General features: G+C 40.7%; 1 protein-coding gene across 1 annotated transcript in view; it reads right to left on the minus strand.

Moving 5' to 3' along the window:
• Positions 1-13563: 13563 nt before the first annotated feature.
• megf10 (multiple EGF-like-domains 10) overlaps positions 13564-21731 on the minus strand; it is a 137894-nt gene continuing 129726 nt past the window's right edge. The window contains exons 21-25 of the mRNA XM_060909553.1: positions 20030-20148; positions 19297-19423; positions 14811-14855; positions 14261-14464; positions 13564-13860 (exon numbers count right to left, since the gene is read on the minus strand). Of these exons, the coding sequence (XP_060765536.1) occupies positions 13697-13860; positions 14261-14464; positions 14811-14855; positions 19297-19423; positions 20030-20148 (659 nt within the window). The 3' untranslated portion in view covers positions 13564-13696. The remainder of the gene's footprint in view (positions 13861-14260; positions 14465-14810; positions 14856-19296; positions 19424-20029; positions 20149-21731) is intronic.

Raw genomic sequence — 21731 nt, forward strand, 5'->3', positions numbered from 1 at the left:
ATGACGTCAGCAATTGCCACGTCTGAAGTAGAAGTAGGCGGGGCTTCCAGTGCAGGCTCGAGATATGATTGGATTTCGGAATTATTATCATTTATAGTATTTATTTATCAGGAAAGGCTGGTTCATTCACAAATCACATTTTTATTTTTATTTTAATTTTTATTTCGAACATGTATAAAAAATCTATGTAACTATTTGTACATACAAAAGAAAGAAAACAAGAAAGTGACAAAAAAAATTAATAAATAAAATACATAAAGAGCTAAGACATTACAATACACCGCACATTGTTCGAAAAAGGAGTGGGAAGAAGTACAATACTTTTTTTAATTTCCCACCCCTTTTTAACTACCCCGAAATCCAAACTACATTAATACACCTATAAAAATATATACCATATATACACTTCATAAATATCTATATAAATATATAATTACAAAAATAAATATATACTACATACCATATATATACACACTTCATAAATATCTATATAAATATTTAATTACAAAAATAAATATATACTACATTCCATACTGTATATACACTTCACAAATATATATATATATATATATATATATATATATATATATATATATATATATATATATAAATATATAATTACAAAAAATATATATACTATATACCATATATACACTTCATAAATATCTATATAAATATATAATTACAAAAATAAATATCTACTACATACCTATCCCTGGGCGGCACGGTGGTGTAGTGGTTAGCGCTGTCGCCTCACAGCGAGAAGGTCCGGGTTCGAGCCCCGTGGCCGGCGAGGGCCTTTCTGTGCGGAGTTTGCATGTTCTCCCCGTGTCCGCGTGGGTTTCCTCCGGGTGCTCCGGTTTCCCCCACAGTCCAAAGACATGCAGGTTAGGTTAACTGGTGACTCTAAATTGACCGTAGGTGTGAGTGTGAATGGTTGTCTGTGTCTATGTGTCAGCCCTGTGATGACCTGGCGACTTGTCCAGGGTGTACCCCGCCTTTCGCCCGTAGTCAGCTGGGATAGGCTCCAGCTTGCCTGCGACCCTGTAGAAGGATAAGAGATAATGAGATAATGAGATGAGATACCTATCCCTGTAAATATGAATATATAAACTATCCCCATAAACAAATATATACCATATATACCATATACTAAGTTAGTTCTAATATAATAATCAACCCTATTCTATTTATCCCTCATCATCCTCCGTTAACATACTTCCTCTTCTATATACTTGTTTAAAAATATTTTTTGTACCTTTTTTTAAACAGATTTATATTTGCACTTTGTTTTATTTCTGTCTCCAGTCTGTTCCATAAAGTCACCCCAGAGCTCGATACGCACATGTTTTTCATATTTGTTTGAACCTTTGGGTTTTTTTTTTAAATTTAGGTCTCCCCTTAGATTATATCCCCCCTCTCTCTCGCTAAACATTCCTTGTATATTTTTGGCAATAGATTATTTCTCGCTTTATACATTATTTGTGCTGTTCTGAATTTGACCAGATCCATAAATTTCAACATGTGTGATTTTATGAATAGTGAGTTTGTGTGATCTCTGTATCCTGTTTTGTTTATTGTCCTTATTGCTCTTTTCTGTATTGTACATATCGGCTGCAGAGTGGTTTTGTAGGTGTTTCCCCAGACTTCGACACAGTAAGTCAGATATGGCAAAAATAATGAGTAATATAGAGTATGCAAAGATTTGCAATCAAGAATATGTTTTGTTTTCCACAGAATTGCCGAGCACTTTGCCAGTTTTGCTCGTACGTATCCTACATGAGGTTTCCAGCAGACTTTATGATCCAGAATCACACCAAGAAATTTAATTTCCTGTACCATTTCTATCTTAGTATTGTCTATTATCAATTCTACATTACAATCTATTTTGTGTCTCCCAAACAACATGACCTTTGTTTTGCTTAGATTTAATGATAATTTATTTTTGTCAAACCATAGTTTTAGTTTATTTATTTCAGTTGTGATTGTCTCTAAAGTCTGCTGCAAATTCTCACCGGAACAAAAAATATTGGTGTCATCTGCAAACAAAACAAATTTCAGTACTCGCAAAATTCTACATCATTAATATATAATATGAATAATTTCGGACCTAATATTGACCCCTGTGGTACCCCGCATGTAATGTTCATGAAATCAGATTTATGGTCACCTATCTGCACAAACTGTTGCCTGTTTCTTAGATAACTTAGATAACATGAACAGCCAAATTAACCACCGACTGATTCATATAAAGAATAATTATATAAACCTATTTTCTCAACTGGGTGGCATTCTATAGTTGCACAGATGAGTAAAAATAAAACAAAACGTATAATAAAAATAAAACCTAACCATTCTACTGGCGGCGGTGTAGTGGTTAGCACTGTTGCCTGACAGCAAGAAGGTCCTGGGTTAGAGCCCAGCGGCCGACGAGGGCCTTTCTGTGTGGAGTTTGCATGTTCTAGGTTAATTGGTGGCTCTAAATTGACTGTTGTTTGTGTCTCTATGTATGTGTCAGCCCTGCGATGAGCTGGCGACTTGTACAGGGTGTACCCTGCCTCTTGCCCATGGTCAGCTGGGATAGGCTCCAGCTTGCGACCCTACATGGGATAAGCGGTTACAGATCAAACAAACAAACATTCTACTGGGGGTGGTGTAGTGGTTACTGTTGCCTCACAGCAAGAAGGTCCTGGGTTCGAGCCCAGCGGCCAGCGAGGGCCTTTCTGTGTGGAGTTTGCATGTTCTCCCCGTGTCTGCATGGGTTTCCTCCGGGTGCTCCGGTTTCCCCCACAGTCCAAAGACATGCAGGTTAGGCTAATTGGTGGCTCTAAATTGACTGTGAGTGTGAATGTGAGTGTCTATGTGTCAGCCCTGTGATGACCTGGCAACTTGTCCAGGGTGTACCCCGCCTCTCACCCATAGTCAGCTGGGATAGGCTCCAGCTTGCCCATGACCCTGTACAGGATAAGCGGCTACAGATAATGGATGGATAGATGGATGGATGGCATTCTACTGGGATACACCTTGCTGTTTGGGATATTTGAACTAGTGATGGAAATTGTAGTTTAAATATCCCTCTAGCTTACTAATAAGAGCTGACTCTTCTGGTGCCTATACATACTTTGTCATTTTTCTGGCAATATCATACACTCAAAAAAAAAAACATTGGATTTACTTAACCGAGTTATGGCAACCAGTCCCACGAAACTGTGTTAATTTACATGTATTGAATACAGTTATGTTGAGTTATTCATAACATAACTGTATTCAATACATCTAAATTAACACAGTTTCGTGGGACCGGTTGCCATAACTCGGTTAAGTAAATCCAATGTTTTATTTTTTTGAGTGTATATTTTTACAGGTGTAGTGATGGCTCAATCTACTCCGTGGGATCACCACCTTATCGTGGTGGGGTGGTTTGTGTGTCCCAGTGACCCCTAGAGCTATACTGACGGGAGTCATGTACTCCCGGTAGGGTTACCCAAGCCGGACAGGTCAAAGGGTAGGGGCCTGGCGAAGAGTGATCCACTTGGTCCTCCAGGTTGGGGGTTGGGCTGAGGGCTGATAACCCGCTCCTGTAAAAACACCTTATTACAGAAACCAGAAGCAGAGCAAATTTGCCATTTAAAAGGGACGCCATGGCACCACCTCATGAGAGAGTTTTGATGATGTCTGGGAGCCAAAGCCAGGAGGATGCCCCCAGGCTGATCAGGCCATTGGTGCACCCAAGGAATATATTAAAGATTGTAATTGGAATGTGCGAACACTGTATAGAAGTGGCAACATTGCCCAGGCAGCAAGAGCAATGAGCAGAAAAGGAATAGTTATCATGGGTATCAGTGAGACACATTGGACAGGGCAAGGGAAAGTGCAGTTGACAGATGGAACAACCTTTATTTATTCAGGAAGAGATGATAACAACCATAGAGAAGGAGTAGGCATCTCATCTCATTATCTCTAGCCACTTTATCCTGTTCTACAGGGTCGCAGGCAAGCTGGAGCCTATCCCAGCTGACTACGGGCGAAAGGCGGGGTACACCCTGGACAAGTCGCCAGGTTATCACAGGGCTGACACATAGACACAGACAACCATTCACACTCACGGTCAATTTAGAGTCACCAGTTAACCTAACCTGCATGTCTTTGGGGGAAACCAGAGCACCCGGAGGAAACCCACGCGGACAACATGCAAACTCCGCACAGAAAGGCCCTCGTTGGCCACGGGGCTCAAACCCGGACCTTCTTGCTGTGAGGCGACAGCGCTAACCACTACACCACTGTAGGAGTAGGCATACTGATGTAAAAAAAGGTAGCAGGTGCCCTAATGGAATGGATCCCAATAAGCGAGAGGGTAATTCAAGCAAGATACTATTCCAAACATGTAAAGCTAACAATCATACGCATTTATGCACCCACGGAAAATGCAGAGGAACAAGTGAAGGACGAATTTTATGAGGCTACAAGATGTATTCGATGAAAGGAATGTGCATGATATGTTAATTGTCACTAGAGACATGAATGCTAAGGTTGGAGATCAAAATTGGGATTACGAAAGAGTTATGGGTAAACATGACAAGGAGACTAGAATGATAATGGAGAAAGACTTTGTGAGATGTGTGACATGAAAGAGCTTGTAATAACAGGAAAATTATTCCCACATAAGGCTATTCACAAAGCAATGTGGGTCTCTCCAGATGGAAAGACATCAAATCAGATTGATCATATGCTAATTGGTAAACGGTTTCAGAATTCAGTAAAGGACACAAGAGTTTACAGATCTGCAGACACTGGAAGTGACCACCATCTTGTACCGTATGTACAAAAGTCAGGTTGAGTCTGAGGAAGCCACCAAATGAAAGGAAAAACAATAGAGTTAAGTTTGATACATCTAAGTTGAAAAAGGGGGAAGTGTTGATGTTTAACATCACATTGAGAAATAAGTACCAAGCACTAAAAGAGGAAGAAGAACCATCAGTGGGAGAAGATGAAGTGGAACAAGACTTTGAGGTAATGAGGAGAGCATACACAGAAGCAGCAGAAACAGTTCTGGATAGACCTCGAAGGAACAAGAAACCATGGATCAGTGAAAAGTCATTGAGCCTCATAGACCAACGAGAGGGCATTAATAAGAAGATCCTGAGTACTCGATCAGAAAGGATCAAGGGTCAGCTTAGAGAAGAATTTATGAAGAACAGGGAAGTAAAAAGGAGTATAAGAGCAGATAAGAGGAAATGGATGGAGAACACTGCAGGTGAGGCAGAAAATGCTGCAAGAAGTCAGCATATGAAAACACTTTATGGATTAACAAAGATACTGTGCAATGAAACATCCAGACAGAGCACAGCGGTGCTGGACAAGGATGGAAACCTTCTCAGTGGAAAAAGCAAAGTACAGGCCAGATGGACAGAGCATTTTGAGAGGTGTTGAATAGAGAACTACCAACGAATCCAATAGCCAGCGAGGAAGAGGTAGAATTGGATGGAGTAATCGAAGAAATAGATATCAATGAACCAACTATAAGTGAGATAAAGGAGACAATTAAGAAACTAAAGGCTGGAAAAGCACCGGGAATCGATAACATCACCGCTGAGCTGCTAAAGGTTAACACTGAGTTTTCAACACATATAATACATAAACTACTGTCAAAGATATGGAAATGTGAGACTGTTCCAGAAGCCTGGAAGCAAGGACTGATTGTAAAGTTGGCAATAAAGGGAAATTTAAAATAGTGCAAGAATTATAGAGGCATTACATTATTGTCTATTGTTGGGAAGATCTTGGGGAGAATTGTGATTGACAGAGTAAGAAATGGAGAGGATAAAACACTGAGAAAGGAACAGGCAGGTTATAGAAAAGGAAGAGGGACAGTAGATCAAATCTTCATTTTATGGAATATCATAGAGCAGGTGAATGAATGGCAAGCAATTCTATATATGAACTTTATAGACTTTGAGAAGGCTTTTGATTCCATCCATCATGAAAGCTTGTGGGTGATCATGCAGAAATATGGAATTCCCGAGAAGATTGTGAGAATAGTGAAATTGTTTTATGAAGACTTTCAGCGCGCTGTAGAAGATCAGGGAGAAACAGGTGAGTGGTTTGACATTAAGACCAGAGTCAAACAAGGCTGCAGTATGTCAGGAGTTTTGTTCTTGATTGTAATGGACTGGGTATTGAGAAGAACTGTTGGTCAAGGTGAGAATGGGATAAGGTGGAAGTTTACATCAAAGCTTGATGACTTGGATTTTGCTGACGATATTGTCCTGCTCTCCGCTACTAAAGAACATATTCGAGAGAAAACAAGGAAATTGGATGAAGAAGCCATCAACTTAAAATCAATTTGGAAAAGACGAAAGTGCTGAGAATAAATGCGAGGAATCAAGCAAAGATAATGAATGAAGGACAGGATATTGAGGATGTTGAGGAGTTTACATATTCAGGAGCTAAAGTATGTAAAGAAGGAGGTGGAATGAAAGATTTGAAAAACCGGCTTTCAAAAGCAAGGGGGGCGTTTGTCAGACTAAAGAGAATCTGGAGCTCTAACAACATCTTAAGAAAAACAAAACTAAGATTGTACAAGACACTCGTGTTGCCCATCTTGCTGTATGGATGTGAAACATGGAAGATGAATAAAGGAGACAACAGGGCAGTGAATGTGTTTAATAATAAATGTTTGAGAAGGATTCTCTGCATCCGTTGGCAAGATCATACAAGTACGGATGAGTTGCTAGAAAGAGCAAGCATGAAATCACTGAGTGAAGAAGTGAAACTTCGCAGATGGAAGATGATTGGTCATATTCTTAGGCAAGATCGAGACAATGATTGTGATGTGGCAATGACCTGGGCACCAGAAGAGAAAAGGAAAAAAGGAAGACATGGAGACAGACTATGGAACAGAAAAGAAGAGAGATGGGCTGGAGTACATGGGACGAGGTGCGGGTCATGGCAGCCAATGAGGAGAGGTGGAGGAGCTCTGTGAAGGCCCTATGTGCCATGAGGCACAAGACGGACAGGTAACAGTGGTGGCTCAGTGGGTTAAAGTAGTGGGCTACTGAGTGGAGGGTTGCTTGTTAGAATCCCATCACTAACATACTGCCACTGTTGGGTCCCTGAGCAAGGCCCTTAACCCTCACTGCTCAGGTTCTTCACATCAACCCCAAATAGACGATTGTTACCTTGCTTTGTGTTTTATAAGATCACATCACATCACATCACATTATCTCTAGCCGCTTTATCCTTCTACAGGGTCGCAGGCAAGCTGGAGCCTATCCCAGCTGACTATGGGCGAAAGGTGGGGTACACCCTGGACAAGTCGCCAGGTCATCACAGGGCTGACACATAGACACAGACAACCATTCACACTCACATTCACACCTACGGTCAATTTAGAGTCACCAGTTAACCTAACCTGCATGTCTTTGGACTGTGGAGGAAACCGGAGCACCTGGAGGAAACCCACGCGGACATGGGGAGAACATGCAAACTCCACACAGAAAGGCCCTCGCCGGCCCCGGGGCTCGAACCCAGGACCTTCTTGCTGTGAGGCGACAGCGCTAACCACTACACCACCGTGCCACCCTATTTCAATAACTGTTAGCCTAAATCAGCAAGACATATCAAATTCAATTTCACAAAATGCATCCATGCAGGCATTGCTATGGTACCAATTACAACGTATGTATATGTTTCATTATGAAGATTTATTTCCATTTATCTCAATAACTAATCACCTCCAATAATTAACTTGCTTCATACACGCAGCAGAGAGCCAAACACACACTCCATTCATGGAAGTGAATAGCTTAGATGTTTAAAAAAAATTTTGCATGGAAGCATCCAAGTGGTTATTGATAAGAAATGAATGAAAGAGTAATGGCATTGCCTATATCGAAGAAAGAAAGAAAGACCTCATATATGTGAGTCAGCTCTCAACGTTCACCTAAAAGAGCCAACTTGTTGATGAAGGATACCAGACTAATTTGAACTTCATCAAAAAAGGCAAGACACAGTCTCACAAAATTATTGTTTATAACAGATAGTGGTTTAACTAAACTATTTATGTTTTAGAGGCCCTGGAAAAGTTGGAGGAAAAAGATAATGCTTTCAAATGGCCTTAGTCCAACTGCAAAAACAGCATAAAAGAGATACTGCACTACTGCTGCAATCTGGGCCTGAACAATAAGCAGCAGTACTTTGTGGTTTACCACCTTCGGAAAGACTATCCCAGTGGTGCCAGGCCAACAACCTAAATGTCAGCAAGACAAAGAAACTGCTTGTGAACTTCCGAATGGAACAACAAAAGACACACACAGCTCTAATAATCAACAGGACCCTGCTGGTGAGAGTGAGCAGCTTCAGGTACCTCGGTGTACACATGAGTGAAGTCTTGTTCATGGACTTATCACATTTCACCATTAACACAGAAGGTGAGAGAGCATCTTTACCACCTCCAACAGCTAAGGAAGTTCCATATCTCCTCAGCTACCCAGAAGACCTTTTATACTGCTACTGTACAGAGCATCCTGAACAGGTCTGCTGAACAAATCATCACCAACAAATCACCAGCCGCGGTGCAGGTCCAGAGCAGGAAATATCTTAAAGGATTTTCCCTCAACCTGGCGACTTGTCCAGGGTGTACCCCGCCTTTCGCCCGTAGTCAGCTGGGATAGGCTCCAGCTTGCCTGCGACCCTGTAGAACAGGATAAAGCGGCTAGAGATAATGAGATGAGATGAGATTTTCCCTCAACCCTGAGCTCCTGATCACTACTCAAGCTCCTAACACACACACAGCATATTTGCACATGCACTGGACCCTTTAGTTATATACAGTTGCGGTCAGACATTTACATACACTCATCATGGACATGAATGTCATAGCAATATTGGGTTTTCAATGATTTTTTTTTGAACTCTTCTTTTTTGGGGGAAATGAATGACAGCATACATCTTTAATAGAAAAAACAAGACTTTGGTGCACAAGTTTTATTTATTTTGGGTTTTCTGAAATCAACACAGAGTCAAAATCATATACAGTGGTGCTTGAAAGTTTGTGAACCCTTTAGAATTTTCTATATTTCTGCATAAATATGACCTAAAACATCATCAGATTTTCACACAAGTCCTAAAAATAGATAAAGAGAATCCAGTTAAACAAATGAGTCAAAAATATTATACTTGGTCATTTATTTATTGAGGAAAATGATCCAATATTACATATCTGTGAGTGGCAAAAGTATGTGAACATCTAGGATTAGCAGTTAATTTGAAGGTGAAATTAGAGTCAGGTGTTTTCAAATCAATGGGATGACGATCAGGGGTGAGTGGGCACCCGGTTTTATTTCAAGAACAGGGATCTATCAAAGTCTGATCTTCACAACACGTTTGTGGAAGTGTATCATGGCACGAACAAAGGAGATTTCTGAGGACCTCAGAAAAAGCGTTGTTGACGCTCATCAGGCTGGAAAAGGTTACAAAACCATCTCTAAAGAGTTTGGACTCCACCAATCCACAGTCAGACAGATTGTGTACAAATGGAGGAAATTCAAAACCATTGTTACCCTCCTCAGGAGTGGTTGACCAACAAAGATCACTCCAAGAGCAAGGCATGTAATAGTCAGCGAGGTCACAAAGGACCCCAGGGTAACTTCTAAGCAACTGAAGGCCTCTCTCACATTGGCTAATGTTGACTAAATGTTGGCTAATTATTGCCCCGTCCCAACATTTCTGAAATGTGTTGCTGACATCAAATTCAAAATGAGTATATATTTTTCAAAAAAACAATAACACTTCTCAGTTTCAACATTTGCTATGTTATTGTTGTACTATTTCCAGTGAAAGATAGGGTTTCCATGATTTGCAAATTATCGCATTCTGTTTTTATTTACAGTTGACACAGCATCCCAACTTTTCTGGAATTGGGGTTGTATAATATTAATATAATGTTCACGTTACAACAATAAACTAAGTTAGTAAGTGTGCATATTTTGTATTTAGTAGGTTTAACATAATTTATTTTAACATTATTTCCCGATTTACTTTTTGTAAGTGGAAATTCGACCCTTAATTTAATTATGTTGAGCCGTGATTTTTTTTCCCAAGTGTAATATATGACACACATCATGTGTAAATGACGTGACACATTTTGTCATTTTATTGTAAAGTCAAATTGCACATACAGTACATATACACTACAGAAAAATAAAATACAAAACAAAGCATGTAAGAAAAGTGGGAATATGGAGGCAAATACCATTGTCGTGGGTGTTCTTTGGGGAAGAGGATGACAACTGTGCAATTTCGATCTGTTCTTATAAAACACACAATATTAAAGAAAATAAAGATATATTTACATAACACTTATATAACCTTCCAGTTCTGTTAACACAAGTCTACACTGGCCTTTTGAACCATAATCAACTTCCAATTACTGTGAAGAAAAGAGTATAAAAAAAATAAAGATCAATATAGACATGTCATTTTGAATTATATTGAATGGTATTATCCATTTAAACAACATTTGTTCTTTTAAAGATGTTCTTCAAACTTCTTCGAAAAATACTAACATGGTGTACTAACAGGGACTGTAATGAGGGAAACTGAAATATCCAGCATGTTTCAGTACTAAACGACATTCGGAAATTCTTGAAAGTTTTTTTTTTTTTGTGACTGAACCTAAACAAAGACATGGAGCAGAACTGTCTATGAAATATGAATTAACATTACAAACTGGAGACTTGATTGAGTGTATTTTTCACACACTTCCCAAACATTATGTCCTATGGCTTTTTTCTATGAGTAAGAGCTATATACAATTACACAAATTATTATTATTATTATTATTATTATTATTATTATTATTATATAAATGTAACAACTGGCTCAGAGTAGATTAAAACTGTCAGCTGTCTGTTCCATTCAATGCAAACTTTTACATAGTGTATAAATATAATACCCAATACTTTAAAACAGTTACGCTTTCCAAACGAAACGAAACCTTTGACCCATAATTGATGTTAATACCACATCTCAACTTCACTGCAAAAGTCCAGCTTAAGCATTTTAATTCCTTTTTAAGCATTTTCATATCAAACCTTGTATTAAGACTTGTATTATGCTGTCAGGTGATGATCAATCCTGTACATTTAAGTGTATTTAAAATCTCAAAATATTCACCTGACGTAAACGGTGGCAGCGGATAAAAGCAAACAAGTCAATACAGACAGAAGTGTGTGACAGTAATCAAAATGGGATCAAAATTTAACTGTAATTGTGATTACAGTATTACTGATTGGATGAGTGCATACCCAGGGCTATGCAGAACAGAACTGAAGGATGGTCGTCTAATAAATACCAAAAGAGTCAATATACTGTAGCTGATGAAACAAAACATTAATTATGGCACTTTGACCTTTGGTTAAATTTATTATGGATAAAATGGTAAGAGATAACTAAACTGCTAACAGGGATGCACCGAATGCCATATTTCGCATTTTCTATATGATGCCAATATCAGAGTCTGAGAATATACTGATACCTGATACTGATCTGATACTGTTGTCGAGCCAAACCATGCTCTGTGTGTCAGCCAACATCGACACCTGCATGGAATAAAATGTCAGTGGATCGGAAAATACACTCAGTGGCCACTTTCCTCATTCATTCGTCTCTAGCCACTTTATCCTTCTACAGGGTCGCAGGCAAGCTGGAGCCTATCCCAGCTGACTACGGGCGAAAGGCGGGGTACACCCTGGACAAGTCGCCAGGTCATCACAGGACTGACACACAGACACAGACAACCATTCACACTCACATTCACACCTACGCTCAATTTAGAGTCACCAGTTAACCTAACCTGCATGTCTTTGGACTGTGGGGGAAACCGGAGCACCCAGAGGAAACCCACGCGGACACGGGGAGAACATGCAAACTCCACACAGAAAGGCCCTTGCCGGCCACGGGGCTCGAACCCAGGACCTTCTTGCTGTGAGGCGACAGCGCTAACCACTATACCACCGTGCCGCCCCGGCCACTTTCCTATGAACAGTTATCTAATTATAGCTAATTATCTTGCAGTAGAACAATACAGAAATTCATGCAGATGCAGGCCAAGAGCTTTAGTTAATGTAAGTTAACAACAGCAGAAAGGGGAAGAATGATCTCTGTGACTTTGACAGTGATGTGGTTGTTGGTGCCAGATGGGCTGGTTTGAGTATTTCAGAAATGGTGCAAAAAACAAACAAACAAAAAAACATCCATTGAGGGGCTGTTCCGAAGAAGGAAGCGCCTTGGTGATGAGAGAGGTCAGAAAATAGCCAGACTGGTTTGAGCTGACAGGACGGCCATGGTAACTCACATACTTACTCACAGGGACTGCAAGCTGGCCTAGGGGTTGGCGTGTCCACCTCTCGAGTGGGAGAAAGGTCGGGTCATACCAAAGACCATCGTAAAAATGGAACCTTCTGCCATCTGGCGAGGCACACCACAATACAAATATGAGCAGGGAGTCAAACTCTTGCGGTTACCAAAGGACTGGCCCCCCCACTGTAACCCTAGGTATGTACAGTAATAGGTGAGAGGCTGAGGGCTATAGAAGTGGAGACTGGTTCTGCCCAGTGCCTGGTTAGTACTGGGATGGGAGACTGCCTGGGAAGACCAGGTCCTGGCACGGGAGGGACTCTGACAACCATAGGGAGCAGAAGACTACATTGGGGTCTAGTCCTGTCAGCCAAGAAGAGGAATATTAGTTTACAGTGTGCACAGGCTCACCAAAATTGAAGGGTTGGGAATTGGAAAATTGGAGGAAACATCCCCTTGTCTTTTTCTCATCTTGTCTCTAGAGATTGTTGTGTCTGAAAATGCCAGGAGATCAGTAGGTTCTAAAATACTCAAACCTGCCAATCTGGCACCAACACTCATACCACAGTCAAAGTTACAGAAATCACTTTTTTTGCTATTCTGATGTTTGATGTGAACAGTAACTGAAGCTCTTAACTTGTATCTGCATGATTTTAAGCATTGCACTGATGCCACATGATTGGCGTTCAAATCCAGTACCAATCCAGCAGTTCAGACCAAAGTCAGCCCTGATAATATACTCGGTATTGGACCGGTGCATCCCCAGTTCCTAAAACAACAGTGATAATGCGACGTTGCACGGACAACACAAATTCTCAACATAGATGTTGATAATAGTAACTCCTCTAAATACAAAAAACCCAGCAAGCAACAAATACAATCCAGCCTCCTTTCCAACATCAAATACTGACTAAGTCTCAAAACAGTTATATTTATTTTACAAAAATAAATTTGAGGTTCACTCTGTATTTCGAAGTGATATGTTTTCATCAGTGGAATGATTCATTTGAGAAACGTTACCGTGTAAATCTGCTATGTAACATCACCTCCTTCATGTAAATCCCTCCATTTTATTTCCAGTATGGGTTTTGCTATAAGTGTCCAACTGAGGGAAAAGTTTGGGAAATTAAAATCAAAATATGCTTCTTATTGTAAGAAAAGAACAAGATTAAGAATGATTATTATGAAAGTACAAAAAAGACAACAATACAAACAAGTAGTATACGGAATGTGGAGATATGCAGGAAGTGTATAATAAGCCACTAGTGAGGCTGAAGGAACCACAGAAGGTGTGTTTATTGCAGTGGGAATGGTGTGTTTTGGTCAGGTCTCTAAGAGCTCATTCATTTTCCAGCTCTTTGTGTGGGGATGGCGTGCTGTCTCGCGTGGGCAGCAGGTCATAATGACAAGGGATGTGGCTGTTCTTTGGTAGGTCATACAGATCCTGGCCAAATGGTCCGTTGCAGTTGTTGGCAGATGTGTAGACTGCACTAACTGTCGGTTCTGAAAAGACAGAGAAGGAGAATCACGCACATGTTAGAATTAGTGACGAACAAGCAGCGCAATGTCTTTTCTGTACACAGGACAAGGTTTTACTGATTGAACCTCCAAACAGGACTGTGCTGTTATAGGAAAACGATCAACACTGGGTGGTGTGATGATAGCAGATCCCAAAGTGTTTGTGATTTATTCCTTTTATGCGTTCAACAATATAATATAATATTGTATTGTATTATAAATTGTTTAAAATAATAGAAGCTTCCTATGATATCAAAAGACGCTACAGATTAAATTTCACTTTCCATAAAAATACAGACATCATTTTAGTTGGTAGGAAAAACGAATAGGAGCCAATTTTGATATCAAAATTTTAACGTGATACTTACGATAGCTGGACACTTACCAACTTCATATACATTTTTGTTTGCAGGACTGGAGTTGTGTATCTCTGCATAGGGAGTGTCTCTCTGTGTAGGCGACTTCATCTCTACGTAGCCGCACTCTGTGTTCTTGGGCACCAGGAGAGGAGGGTCTTTGATTGTGGCATAAGGGTTCTCTGAGTTCAGGGAGCAGGAACTGGAGTGGTAGGGCACGCCTTTCACCAGATCTAAAACAAGTCAAAATAGTACACCCAAGCATTAGACAGTACAGTGGGTGCCGGGGTCATTTTGTAGTTTATATCTTTCTGTTTTTGCATTGGTTTTTCATCAGAGGTGGGACGGTGCTATATAAAACTGGTAGGGTTGTTGCTTTTAATGTGCCAGTGATTATCCGGCATGATTTGTTTAGCTCTGGGTTGACTTTGTGTGCATGACAATTGCATAGCATTTCTATTTTTGGAAAAATAATCAGCCATGGTCGAGAAGAGAGTCTCTTCAACTATAAGCGGTTTTATTAATCAGCCGAAGACTGCTTCTTAATATAGCATCAACGATGTGGAAAAGAAATCTTACCTCGAAGAGATTTTCCAAGGTAACGCCTGTCAACTCCATACGCTCCTAACCAAAGAAGAGAGACAAAGATAGAAAGTCAAACACGCAAAAGAAAAATCAAAGTACAAGGTGCAAACAGGTCCTGCTAAAAAGATTACAGGAGCATAATGCGAGAACGACAATGTGAGGAACAGAATACTGGAATGAAAAACAATGTGTTTGAATATGGAATTTGCCAAAAAAAAAACCCAACATGTAAGATGAATAGTTGATCAAGTTATTTCATGTTTATTTTCATGTCCTTGTTAAGGATAATTACGTTCGTTCATCTGAATTTAATTGGCATGGGTCTCCTGATGAGTGCTGGTCCAACACTAGTGACATTAGTAATATAAAGGAAGTTTTTAAAATTATGAAACAGTTTTAAAAAGCACTATCCTTAAAAATATGCCACAGAGATTAATGTGCATTTTTATTGTTTTATTATGTTTCTTAAACATCTGATCTTAAAAATGTAATGCAATGCAGGTTTATTTGCATGGCAATGCATGTTGGAGCATTATTCCTCCCTTCAGAGACAGAGAAATAATACGCTGTAAACAGAAGTCAGACTTGAATAATATCATATTTTGACATATTAATTTAAAATGAATGACATATGGATAAAAGAAAAGATGTTTAATGCATTTATACACACTCTGCATTACAGGACTAAGAGAACCATATGTCTAACCATCATAGAAGAAGAAAGAAGAATATGCAGTCATGATTTGTTATAACAGTTTATTTCTAGCTAAAAAGCAGTGGTATGTCATTATTATTGGCATCACCATGGCTGCTATCATGTTTGATGTCATGACAAGTCGTGTCACCTGTGGCTATAGACAGTTCTAATATATATCCATCCATCCATTATCTATACCACTTATCTGTCAGGGTTGGGGGGAAACTGAGCCCAAACCCAGCTGACTTCGGGCGAGAGGCAGGGTACACTCTGAGCATATACACTAGGGAGCATCAGTTGCCCCCTAAAAATGAAAAGTTCCTCCGATCATGATGCATTTTTGTTTTTATGTTCCTTTTGGTAAGAAAACACACTGGGTGAAATATTTTGACAAAATTCAAAAGTTTAATGGTGGCACCAGGAGCTCAAAGTTATGGAAAAAGCTGCTATTTTATGACTTTTATGACAAAATTTCGATCACTTTTCATGAAACATTATGGCACCTTATAGAGTATACCAAATATCTTAGATACACATTTTTAGTACATATTCTAAATATATTATCAAGCACAGTTTGAGTTTTAGCTGTTCACTGAATCATTGTTCAACTACTTTTAAACAATACAAATGTATTATGAATCACATTAATGCTTCTCAATCCCTTGCAAAGGTTCTTAACATGATCTCTGGGTCACAAGAAATCAATAAATGGAGTCCAACATTGTGATTCAAACCTGACGCGAAAACATAAAATAAGCGTTTTTTGGCAAAAAATGAACCTCATGGTGCCACCATTAGACTTTTGAATATGGTCAAAAAATTTTACAGGATGTCTTTATTGGTGAAAAGGAACACCCAAACAAAAATGCATCAGATTTTATGAAAGTGAGGGCAACTGATGCACCCTAATATACACCCACTGGCTACTTTAATAGGAACTTCTAAGATTCCTGTTTTGGGCTGGAAGGAGTGGAAACCAACATGCTCTTTTGCTGTTGCATGCTGAGATGCTTTTCTGCTCACCACGGTTGAAAAGAGTCGCTATGAGTTACTCCTTCCTGGCAGCTTGAACCAATCTGGGTTGGGTTTCCCAAAAGCATTGTAGCACAAAGATCATTGTTAAATAGTAGAGCGAGCATCACAATGAACACTCTCTCTCTCCTAGTTAAGATGCTCTTAGCATTAAAAAGCTTTTGGGAAACCCACCCCTGGCCATTTTCCTCTGACCTCTCTTATCGACAAGGCGTTTACACCCACAGAACTGTTGCTCACTCAATGTTTTTTGCTTTTCACATCATTCTGTGTAAACTCTAGAGACTGTTGTGTGTGAAAACCCCAGGAAATCAGAAGTTTCTGAAATACTCAAACCAGTCCATCTGGCACCAACACTCATGCCACAGTGAAAGTCACAGAGATCGCAATAATTTTTCCCATTCTGATGTTTGAAGTGAACATTAACTGAAGCTCTTGATTTGCATCTGCATGATTTTATACATCGTACTGCTGTCAAAGGGGCGGCACGGTGGTGTAGTGGTTAGCGCTGTTGCCTCACAGCAAGAAGGTCCGGGTTCGAGCCCCGTGGCCGGCGAGGGCCTTTCTGTGCGGAGTTTGCATGTTCTCCCCGTGTCCGTGTGGGTTTCCTCCGGGTGCTCCGGTTTCCCCCACAGTCCAAAGACATGCAGGTTAGGTTAACTGGTGACTCTAAATTGACCATAGGTGTGAATGGTTGTCTGTGTCTATGTGTCAGCCCTGTGATGACCTGGCGACTTGTCCAGGGTGTACCCCGCCTTTCGCCCGTAGTCAGCTGGGATAGGCTCCAGCTTGCCTGCGACCCTGTAGAACAGGATAAAGCGGCTAGAGATAATGAGAATGAATGAGATGAGATGCTGTTATGAGTTGCTCTGACAGTGATGTATGTCATGGTATTGACGGCTAATTTCGCTGGTACATGTGACTAGTGACAATAAAGGGCATCATCATTATTACTAAGGAATTAAACACCACAAAGTGTACTGTTAGACAAGATCAGCACACTGGGTTCGAGCCCAGGGGCCGACAGGGGCCTTTCTGTGTGGAGTTTGCATGTTCTCCCCGTGTCTGCATGGATTTCCTCTGGGTGCTCTGGTTTCCCCCACAGTCCAAAGACATGCAGTTAGGTTAACTGGCTTTTCTGAATTGTCCATAAGTGTGAACGTGTTTCCCAATCCCAGAAATGGGAGGGTTGCGGCAGGCAGGAAGGGCATCCGGCGTAAACCTATGCTCCAATTAATATGAAATGTGGATCAATAGGATCCACATGGACCCCGACCTGGCAACAGTGCTGGACAAAGGAGAAGAAGAAGATGAAAGTGTGCTGTTAGAGGAAACTCATCAGCAACAGAGTGGTGTGATGTTGCCCAACGCAAAGTGGAGTTACTCGTAGGTTAACGTGGGGCGGCCTTGGGCTGAAGTGCCCTTGAGCAAGGTACCTAACCCCTGACTGCTCCCCAGGCGCTGTAGTATGGCTGCCCACTGCTCTGGGTGTGTGTGCGTGTATTCACTGCTTCAGATGGGTTAAATGCAGAGGATGAATTTCACTGTGCTTGAAGTGTGCATGTGACAAATAAAGGTTTCTTCTTCTTCTTCTTCTTACCATCCCAAACAAAGTGTTTTATTCCTTTATACCACAGCAACTTGCCAGTGTTGACAATTTATTCAAGATCAACACATGATAGTTTTTTATTATGTTTCATGTTGTGCAACCTCAAAAACAAGTTAGGCCCTGTTAACATTTACATTATAGCAGCTATAAACAGTTGTTCAGTCACCATCCTGTCTTCCTTTTTCTCTCTTTTGAAGTTAATAAGACAAAGCAATGTAGATTGTGTTACCCAGAAACCGCAAAGCCCTCTGACCAGAAGACTTTCCCACATCGGAAAACTTAAAGTTACAGCTTTGCCTCTGAAGCACTGATACTGGAGACTCCTTCCATAAATGCGAAATCAATGTTGTCTCATAGAAAGCCTTACCATCTCAACAGTTTCACACTTTAAATCGATAAATGTAGAAGTCCATACACGAGTTGTTACTATAGAAACATCTCATCTCATTATCTCTAGCCGCCTTATCCTGTTCTACAGGGTCGCAGGCAAGCTGGAGCCTATCCCAGCTGACTACGGGCGAAAGGCGGGGTACACCCTGGACAAGTCGCCAGGTCATCACAGGGCTGACACAGACACCGACAACCATTCACACTCACATTCACACCTACGGTCAATTTAGAGCCACCAGTTAACCTAACCTGCATGTCTTTGGACTGTGGGGGAAACCGGAGCACCCGGAGGAAACCCACGCGGACACGGGGAGAACATGCAAACTCCACACAGAAAGGCCCTCGCCGGCCCCGGGGCTCGAACCCGGACCTTCTTGCTGTGAGGCGACAGCGCTAACCACTACACCACCATGCCGCCCCTACTCATAAAAGCATACAACATAATGTTGTTACATTTCGGACATGGTTTTGTCAGTCTTATGAGTCTGAAACCACAGTGTTTCCCTACTTCTAGTGTTTTCCAGTTTCTGTTTTTATTCTGCTGCACATACACAATTGTCTTGGGTCCTTTCTGCCTGTGTGTAAGATAATTCTGTTTTGGCTGTGACACTTGGTAAATCCTTGAAAAAGTGATTCAGCAGTTGCATACAGCTGGCCTCAGCTCCCGAGTGTTACAGTCATGGTCATTATCCGAGGGAAAGTTTCAGATAAGTATTCAGAAAAGTATTCCCTTTCAAAATCCCCTGGCTCACCAAGCTCATTGAAGCAGCTGCCCTGTTTCCAGTCAGCAGGCAATGTTCCAGTGTGCTCCATCAGAGAAGGCCTCTTTCTCTGCTCCATATTCTTCAGGTTCACGAACAACTGGTTGTTCTTCGCCTGCTGTTTTAGAAAAAAAAAAAAGTGAAAAGCAAATCATCATTAGTCCAAAGATAAATGGTATCTAATTAAACCTAACAAAGTGCAGATCTTTTGTACATTACATTTTTGATTCATCTCATCTCATTATCTCTAGCCGCTTTATCCTGTTCTACAGGGTCGCAGGCAAGCTGGAGCCTATCCCAGCTGACTACAGGCGAAAGGCGGGGTACACCCTGGACAAGTCGCCAGGTCATCACAGGGCTGACACATAGACACAGACAACCATTCACACTCACATTCACACCTACGGTCAATTTAGAGTCACCAGTTAACCTAACCTGCATGTCTTTGGACTGTGGGGGAAACCGGAGCACCCGGAGGAAACCCATGCGGACACGGGGAGAACATGCAAACTCCGCACAGAAAGGCCCTCACCGGCCACGGGGCTCGAACCCGGACCTTCTTGCTGTGAGGCGACAGCGCTAACCACTACACCACCGTGCCGCCCATTTTGATTCAATTTATGAATTACATACAATGTCCACTAGCTAAAACAATTTATTTTCATCACATTTTGCCTGGGTAAAAGGTTCTGTTCCTTCCTCATATGTAAGCAGGAGAACTCACTTTTCCATAAGGCAGGTTGTTGACATGAGGTGGGCTGGTGCACTGGGCCAGTGTGTGATAGCTGGGGTTGGAGAAGTAGTTACTGTTGGGAGGAACCTCATTTGTCTGTGGCACTGTATCTAAAAAAAGATTTCAAAAGTTCATTATGCTTTTGCTATCACATGGATTAAATCCTAGAATAAATAAAGGAAAGTCAAGCAAACAAAAAATATTTAGTTTGCTCTCTCAGAAGATATTTATTGGACAAAACAATCAAATAGAAAGAACTAACCAGGAAAACAAAGCAACTCCGGTCCTTTCTGTAATGAATTAAAATGCACTGCATGTTTCTGCATTTAAAGACTTAATTGCGAAACTAGTTCCTGCCCATGCAAATAAAACGCTGATCGCAGGCTAATTCTCAGGTCTTTCATAATCAATTAATCACTCACCTGTAGGTTCCTACTGGAAAAGTAGATTCAATAAGCAGAAAAAGAAAACCTTTGACCTTTGCAACACAAAATATGTCATTTAGTACACTACCGTTCAAAAGTTTGGGGTCACCCAGACAATTTTGTGTTTTTTCCATGAAAAGTCACACTTTTATTTACCACCATAAGTTGTAAAATGAATAGAAAATATAGTCAAGACATTTTTCTGGCCATTTTGAGCATTTAATCGACCCCACAAATGTGATGCTCCAGAAACTCAATCTGCTCAAAGGAAGGTCAGTTTTATAGCTTCTCTAAAGAGCTCAACTGTTTTCAGCTGTGCTAACATGATTGTACAAGGGTTTTCTAATCATCCATTAGCCTTCTGAGGCAATGAGCAAACACATTGTACCATTAGAACACTGGAGTGAGAGTTGCTGGAAATGGGCCTCTATACACCTATGGAGATATTGCACCAAAAACCAGACATTTGCAGCTAGAATAGTCATTTACCACATTAGCAATGTATAGAGTGGATTTCTGATTAGTTTAAAGTGATCTTCATTGAAAAGAACAGTGCTTTTCTTTCAAAAATAAGGACATTTCAAAGTGACCCCAAACTTTTGAACGGTAGTGTATGTAGGCTATGATTAGCATCGACCTAATTGTCTTGTAATGCACCTTGATCCTATAACTATCCTTGACTTGCAAATGACGTCAAAGCAAAACAGAAACCTGGATGTCGGCCATATTGGTGGATATACAAATAGGGGGTCAAGCAACATTCCGTACAAAACAGTCACGCATGCGCAACTCTTTTTGTTTTTCCACTGCTTTAAGCGTTCTTTTAGCTATGCCATATCTTTGTGCTGTATATGGTTGTGGTCACAACAGCACTCGTGACCGTGGCATGTTCCAATTTTTTAGAATTCTGTCTGTGACTCAGAAAGAGGGTGAGGAAACTCTGAGGCTTAGTACGTAGTACACAGCTGAACAACATCGGCAGGGCTGATCTAACAGAGGCTAAAACCAAAACAGCTCGTGTTTGCAGTAATCTTTTTACCTCAGGTGAGATTCAAAAGCTTTCTCGATAATATCATGGAAGAATTTTATTTTGTGTTGCTAGAATTTTGCTATAAAATGAGCGTTCTCTTATCGTGGTTCGCTCGGTCATTGTTATAATTTTAACACGTGTATTACCAGTTTGTTTCTAGGAGCGCCAGCAAAATTATACGATAGAAACAATCCAGACTGGGCACCCACTCAGAAAATGGGCGATGTTTCGTCCAAGG

The sequence above is a fragment of the Neoarius graeffei genome, chromosome 25 (assembly GCF_027579695.1).
Source record: "Neoarius graeffei isolate fNeoGra1 chromosome 25, fNeoGra1.pri, whole genome shotgun sequence".
Classification (NCBI taxonomy): Eukaryota; Metazoa; Chordata; class Actinopteri; order Siluriformes; family Ariidae; genus Neoarius; species Neoarius graeffei.